The sequence below is a fragment of the Apaloderma vittatum genome, unplaced genomic scaffold (assembly GCF_000703405.1).
Source record: "Apaloderma vittatum isolate BGI_N311 unplaced genomic scaffold, ASM70340v1 scaffold20819, whole genome shotgun sequence".
NCBI classification, from domain to species: domain Eukaryota; kingdom Metazoa; phylum Chordata; class Aves; order Trogoniformes; family Trogonidae; genus Apaloderma; species Apaloderma vittatum.
In genome coordinates this window covers 6,777-14,551 of record NW_009736080.1, presented here as the reverse complement: position 1 = coordinate 14,551, position 7,775 = coordinate 6,777, and the positions used below count along the sequence as shown (strand labels likewise).

The following is a 7,775-nucleotide window of genomic DNA, read 5'->3' as shown; positions in this document are numbered from 1 at the left end:
TTCCTGCTCCTTCGTTTGCACCAACTCAAGCGTTCATTCAACTGGCTCACCCACTAGCTCAACACCTTTCGGGCGCTGCTCGTCAGCAATCAGGGGGGTTTATGGGGTTATTTTGCAGCTCGACCAGCTCCCCACGCTGGCTTCCCACCAGGGCACAGCAGCAGCAGCACAAGGCAAGGAATGGGAGCACGAGGCGGGCACAGGCGCCACAGCCCTTGCTGGGCAGCAGATGCCGGAGAATCGCACCCGCAGCGTGAATGAGAACTCGGCTGTTTGTGTTTCAGGAAGAGCTGAAGCACCGTGCCTGCTCAAGGAAGAATCTGCTTGGCACTCCAGATGGAAGTAGGGACACAGACTGCACACAGCACTGGCTGCAAGTTTTATCGAGCTGGAATAACAGATTTTTTTTACTTTTTTTTTTTTCCCCACACCAACACATTGGATTTTCCAAGGTATGTGTTTGGAAGTTAATTGTAACTGATCCAATGCCTTCACTACCCAAGTTTACTTCACCCACCTTTCAACTTGCCAGCCAACCCTGTTCAACATGAGGGATTGAATAGAGATGATGTAAACGAACATGACTAAAAGCAAGCAGCAAAGAGACAGAAAACATGAAAATATTCATGGTCAACACAGCACAAACATATCTTTCAATCTGAAAATACTAACATGCACAACAACAACAAAAAAATCCTTGTTTCCAGTAAGCACACATGCAGAGCTCCAAAATAAAAGGAAATAAATGGGATTGGTATATTTAATTTGGTATGGTTTTGACCTGAAGTAGCTTATAGGGGTTTTGTTTGATTGTGTTACTTGCTTGTAAAGAGATCCAGCACTATAGTGTACTCAAAGCCCTAGGATGCAATGACTAACAACACTGATCACCTGATCAAAGCACAAGACTCTACACTCCAGCACAACCTTCACCAGATAATTGTTTGATCAGGTACCATTAGAACATTTACGGCATTTAAGAGATAAGAATGGAAAAAGTTTTGCAAATATTTAAGTTCCAGCTGCAGCAATCAAGATAGAAGGTGCCAATCAATGTCCTTCCTCGTTACACAAGAACACTTTTTCCAGAGGGGATTTCTTGCACAAGACGCAAAGCCGAATGCCTGGGCAGTGCTCAGGCTGAAGGGCAACCATTCCTGGATGTCGATCCAAATTTCAACAGTTTATACTGCACAGCAAGTCGAGGGCACAGCTTTGCAGTAACACACACAGAAAGAAGGCTGACTTCTGAAAGGGTAGAATTCTGAGGTATTTTCCCTGCAATTAAGTACTGACTTCCCTTCAGTTACTTATTTCAACACTAAGTTCATCACCTTAGAAAAATCATGAACCTTATTCCACTACATGATTTTTCATGAACACAACATGATTTTTCAGTCACAGATTTAAAATATGTGGGTTTTGTGGTTACTAGAGAGATGCAGACAATCAAGGCAGATTATTGCTAATATAGGCATTAAAAATAAGAATTGGAATTAGCTTCCTAAAGAGTCACACCAAGAACTGTGTGTAGTCATTCAAATGTTGCAGCTTCATTAATCTCCGAGTTGAAATCCTGACTTAAGGAGAAAGAATCAGTACAATATGCACTGATAACTAAGGACTACAGGAACAAATGTACCTTCAGCAACAAAGTATTTCCAGCTTGATTACAGAAAAAAAAATTCCATCTCAACAAGTTAAAGGGAACCTAGCAGAGAAGATAGGCCACAGTGAAAAGGCAGTATGCAAAGAGTTCAGAAAGGATCACCTTGACAAAGAATAAACACTATTCATACTAAAATCTTTCTCAAGGCGTTCTATAAAACCGCTAGTTGTCACAGCAGAACATGAACACTCCAGAGAGTCACTATGGTTGTGCCATCGTCATGGATCCGAGTCCAAGTAAGGAATGTGAAAATCATGTTGTCCTCAGCTCTGCTACACTCACCCATTCCTCAGCCTCATTTAATTTGCAAAACGAAGAATGGTGCATCTTCAAATTTCTGTAGTCAGCAGAACACATCAGAACGGCAAACAAATGACATAGGACGAGATCCTAAAGCTCTTTGTATCAAGGATTTTGGTGTCCTCTTTGGTTTAAGTGAAACCAGTATGTCTTCTCTCGATACAAAGTTGTCTTCTTGATTAATGTAACAAACATCTGGAGATGTTTTGAGAAGGCAAAATTCCTTGGGAGTGTGAACTGAAGTAGTTTCAGCTCATAAACAGACTCATTACAGCAACCTGGAATTATTTTCTGATAAAAATAGGAAGCAGCACAAAATCTAGCCACTTCTTAAAAAATTCTTTTGGTTTTTTTTTTTGAAACTTCATAATCCTTCAGATGTCACACTAAGGTAGAGATCAAAGAAGCTTCAGCTTTATTCCTACCCTCTCCCTTTGGAAAAGCAAAGATTTGGTTTAGAGATTTAGAGATTCAAGTTCAAGATGCAAGACTTGCTTTTTTTGTCATCTTCATATTCAACAGCACAAGTTACAACTGGCACAACCCTAGTTTGTATTTTGCAAAGCCCAGCTAAGAAATAAGCTTACTAAAATCAAGCAGACAGCTTGCTCAAGCTGTACTGCATTACCTTCAGTAGGGGAAGCCAGTTCCCAGGAGGGAGTAAAAATCTCCTTCAAATCCCTGAGAATGTTATCAGCATTTCGCTCCCTCCCAAGCTGTCCTTGCTTAATGATTTTCTCTTGAGCCGCTGAAATAAATGCAAAAGCAAGCAAGACACCAAGAGCGGGAGCATGTCAGGAGAGACAGTGAATGGGATAAAAAAAGAAAATACGGAAAGTGAGATGAACGAACGTAAAAAACCAAAATTTCTTAACACGTAGCTAAATCCCTCATTTAGCCAGCTGCTGCCCAAGCACCACGACATAGTTAGAATTTCTTATTAAGGAAATGCCTCATCTCTAAGGCTAAGACACAATAATGTTGCTTTTTCTTCCGGAATACCTCCTCTGCAGTCTAGCATTTTCCACTTTCCACCCGTGTAAGCTATTGCTATGCAAAGACACGTGCCGTTAATCATTCTTACTTGTAACCCATGCTGTGGAGCAAATGCTCAGCCAACCACAACCCACATAGACATAAACACTGCAAGTTTCCTTCACATTTATTTTCACTCAGAGGCACCCTGCTTACACATACTGGTTTTTCTATGAAAGTTGTTGAAGTGACCCCTTACGGCAGCATCACCTGACACTTTCTATCAGCATTTCCAGCACACTTAGACAGATCAGTTTGTCTGAGGTGACTGAACCAGTAACTTTTCTTCTGTTTTCTTCTTCTGTTTTCTTCTTTCGTCCTAACCTACAGCATCACATTCTGGTCAACCCACGAATCTTGCAAGAACGTGTGTATGTCCTGGTTTCGGCTGGGACTGAGTTAATTTTCTTCCCAGTGACCGGTACAGTGCTGAGTTTTTGATTTAGTTCAGTATGTTTTAGTTGTTGCCAAGCAGCGCTCATCCCAAGTCAAGGACTGTTCAGTTTCTCAGTTCTGCCAGCAAGGCAGTGCACAAGAAGCTGGGAGGGCTGCAGAACACCCTTTGGGCAAGTTCGGGGCAGCTGCCAGCGGATATAAAGTGGGGGGAGTTGGCTGGGGATTGCTGATTGTTGTTTGAGGGCAGGCTGGGCACTGGGCAGGGAGCAATCGCATTGTGCATCATTGTCTGCCTTGGGTTTTATTTCTCTTTCTTTTTATCTTCCTTTTTGTTACAATGACGACTTCTATATTTTATTTCAACTATTAAACTGTTCTTATCTCAACCCACAAGCTTGATCTTTTCTTTCCAATTGTCCTCCCCCTCCCACCGGGGCAGGGAAGGGGGCAGAGAAGTGAGCGAGCACCGCTGGGGTTAAACCACACCAGCCTCATGCGAACAAGATACTTCCATGCAGCAGTGCAGGGGTAAATCACCACCAGAAATACCTTTACACTATACTTTAGTGGAAGAACTCCTGTATAACTAACACAAACAGGGCCACAGGTTTAGAAGTGCACTGTTCTCTTTAAAAGGTTGTCTGGCATCACTTAAAATTCCTGGTTTACTGTGTTTCAGTAAGACTTCACACACAGCAATCGCTCTCCGGCAGCATCATTATTCCAATATTTTAAAGTCAAGTTACAGCGCAGGATGGTTTTTAGTACAATACATCTGTCAAAAATACTTTTTAACATGTTGTGCAGAACCATTAAAAGCAAAGGAGAAAGTTACCCTTCTTAGCTCCTGTTCTGGAAGAGGCAGTGAAGAACTTCTTCACAGTAGTGACCTTTCGTGTTTTCTCATTGGTTTTCTTTTCTTCAAATTTTGAAAAGGTCAGTGACTGTGCCCCTTGGGTACTCTGACTACTGGCATATGCTTCTTCCTCCTCACGCTGAAGCCTGGAATTAGAAAAATATACGTTCAATTAAAGTGCTTAAAACCAGCATAAATAAGCCAATTTCCCGTGCAACAAATTAATCACTCTTTTGACATGCTAATTCTCCTCTATTTCCATCTTCATTTCTTGCTTCCCACCACATTTCCCTTCCCTACATTACATCCACTCTTTCCACGCTGCAATGGGGCAAGTGAGAGAAAGCTTAAGATGCCCAAGGAAGATTAAATAGTAAGGTCGGCAGGTAGGAGACCAAAATATAATCATGGTTACCTTTCCCTCATGTCACATCCCCGAATTCTACAAAAGTAGAGGTGAGGGGAAAGACTGTGGGAGGACTTCCAATAATCAATTCCGTTGCCTTCCTCCCTGCATCACGTTTCACAACCTTCACAGGCAGCCTTTACCATCTTCCCAATGATAAAAACTATGGCTCACAGCTGAGCAAATCAAATATCCTGTCACAACCTCAGAAATATTCTGGGAAACAGATCATTGTTGTCATCATTTGTTTTCAAAATCTTGATAATATATATGTTTGCTTGAATGAATGAGGCAAGCCACAGCAACACTGCTGGGTGTGCTGCAGACCAAGCTCATCTTTTAACCCACGTGTTCAAAGTAGGGGAGAACAAACATACTAATCCTTCAACGGCTATTCTTCCTGTGCAGGATTAAATCAGGTTAAATTATATTGCCCTTCGAGATGCTGAAAGGTTGAGCAATTTTCTTTTCAATCCAGCTCAGGATGGACCATAAATGGTCTTCCATTTGTAATCTCTTGAGGCAGGAATTGTGTCTTATCTGTGCTGACAAGCCTGCCTGTTCACTACAACAATCACAGCTCATCTGTTCCGTTAGCATCTCCCTACTGAACAGTAACTTATTAAAGAATTCCTTAAACGCCCCAATTTGTTGGTCATATGTTTTAAGACTGACAGGGTAACTATCTGCTCTAACAATACTTCAGTTTTTATTAACTGCTTAAGCCAAATCTATGGGAGAGGGGGAAAAAATTACACGTCCTCTATAGTGTCCTCAACAGCTCATCCAGCACCTTCTGATTAGGCTTGAAAAGGTTTCAAGTACGTCTTTCAATGAGCAAACTACCTCCAGGCCTAAGGTAAGAGGGTCTAAGGTAGCCAGATACCAGAAAACTTAGGGCTTCCAAACTACAGCCATGAGTTTGGACCCAACTCACGTGGAGAGAGCTTTCATGGATGTCACCTTCTTCAGGAAGGCAATGTGAACAGGGCACTTAATGCCTGTTTTCTTTTCCTTTCTCCCCTCCAAAGACCTTGGTTTATACATCACTAAGTAACTCAAGATCACCAAAGGGTTCCAAACTCGAGTGCAGACACGTGTCTTGGGCATCTGTACTTTTTCCTGGGTTCTGGCACACACCACTCGTAGGTTCAGGTAAGTGTGCAGAGAGAATCTGCCAACATGAATAAACATCTTGGCCAGCTCGAGTCAACTGCCCATCAGCTCTTAACACACAGCCAGGTGCTGCCCCATCCCAAGAACTCACAGAACACTGGAACAGTTAACTGAGTGGATGTTGTTGTGTAACTGCACACCTGGAAGTCACACAAAGGACAGCTGCAGTAGAAAAGGGGATGCTTTGCAGTTTCTCAGGCAGTGGATAAAGCTTTTTGCTTTCTATCCAAATCCAACAAAAAGCAGTTGTAGCTGCTCTTATCCTCTCACCTGAGCACAGATTACCTCCACCACCCATTTTCAGGGTCAAGCATTTATCACACCAGGAAAACTAGACTGCTTTGCAGAAAAAACATGCTTAGAGAAATTACCTAAATCATTCCGGCTAAAGCTCTGATGCTTTCGGGCCTAGCCCAGCAGTTTAAAAGAATGACAACAAACAAGACTAAAACCACCTTTTCAATCAACAGCAGAAACGTAAAACCATTGTGCTGTCTATATTCAAGACAGTACCTGTGGTCTCCAGAGGCAGAGGTATTTTAATCAAAACTGCCACTTTCACCCTTCCAACTGCTAGTTAGAATTACAGACTTCAGTATGCAAATTAGGTCAAAGTATTTGTGGAGAGGGTGGGGGGTGTTTACATTTGTAACTTCACAGACCTTCTTTTGAAACCTCTTAAATTAGAATGTCATGAATATTCATCTTTCCATGAAAAGGAAGACTTGCTGGAAAGGTTAAATTTGAGAACTTATAAGAAAACTGAACCAGATCAAACCGGAGTAGAAGACAGGAGACAGGAATAGTATTTAGCGAAGTCACTCTACTGTAAAAGATGAAGGCATAAAGAAGGCTCTTTACCGCTCTGCCAGCTCCCAATCCTCTTGAATCTGTTTCTGCCTGGCCTTATGGTATTCCTCTCTCCAGCACTTGGAGCAAAATCCCTGCCAAGCAGGATTGCCATAGTAACCACAGCCCTTCTTGCACAGGAGCTCTGACTGATCAACGTGAATTCCTCTGCGTTCAGATTTCAGGTTCATCTTCCTCCTGCTTAAAGAGAAAAGGGTTAAAGACAGAAAGATGATAACAGCCTGCTAGAATACATTTCTTTTGAAGGCTTGCCTTTTAGAAAGGAGTCACCTGCTTTAATTATTTAATAGTGCCATGGCAACAAAATAAAGGCCACGGGAGGAAGGGCACAGTTATATAACCACACAGCCCCGAAAGCCAACTGCAGCATTAGCATATGTTTGCATAGCTTAGACCTGCGAACAGCACTAGGCAGCTGGCCTGGAAAGCCAGCAGTGCCAGTCCCACAGCCACCTCCACATGTGGAAACAGGCACAACTCTCCCCTCTCACCAGCACACTGTCCCGACAGCCGCAGAGGCACAAAGCAACCGAGAAAAGAAAAAAATATACAGAAAGTTACAATCGCCAACAAAGGAAGCGAACCGAGTAAGACACAAAACGTAAAGGGGTTTGTGCTCAGGCTGAGGCTGTCTCCACAAAAAGCACTGGGAAGGGTTTAGGCTGCACAGAACATGCCCTCACGGCACAGCGCGGGATCCCAGCTAGCCCAGGAGGGCACACGGACGTGGGTGAGGCGCGTCTCCACTTCCTTCAGTACTCGAGTTACTTCAGAGTTCAGTTGGGCATCTGCACACAGCACAGCTCTGCAGAGGTTATATTTAGTGCCTGCAACAAAAGGATTTATTCTCATGCCTACAGCACCACCCTGCTGAGCCCCTCACAACCATCCAGCCCTCCTCCTTCTTTTCTTCCTTGACAGAAACCATCCCACACACAAGCTTGCTCCCAAGGGCATTTCAACCACTTTGTTCTAATTCTAAACGCTGGATTCATTTTAGAAGGAGCACAGGATTACCTGCATTAGCAAGTTTAACGTCTGCATATTAAACCACTGACACTTGGATT

The 7,775-nt window shown here is 43.0% G+C and overlaps 1 protein-coding gene across 3 annotated transcripts in view; it reads right to left on the bottom strand.

Moving 5' to 3' along the window:
* The window catches only part of RABGEF1 (RAB guanine nucleotide exchange factor (GEF) 1), a 12,790-nt gene extending 5,908 nt beyond the window's left edge, over positions 1-6,882 (bottom strand). The window contains exons 1-4 of one of the 3 annotated variants that reach the window (XM_009876846.1): positions 6,700-6,878; positions 4,236-4,402; positions 2,598-2,717; positions 518-538 (exon numbers count right to left, since the gene is read on the bottom strand). In XM_009876846.1, the coding sequence (XP_009875148.1) occupies positions 518-538; positions 2,598-2,717; positions 4,236-4,402; positions 6,700-6,878 (487 nt within the window). Of the gene's footprint in view, positions 1-517; positions 539-2,597; positions 2,718-4,235; positions 4,403-6,699 lie in introns of all 3 variants that reach the window. The other 2 variants (XM_009876848.1, XM_009876847.1) reach the window with 2 other exon arrangements.
* Between the last annotated feature and the right edge of the window lie 893 nt (positions 6,883-7,775).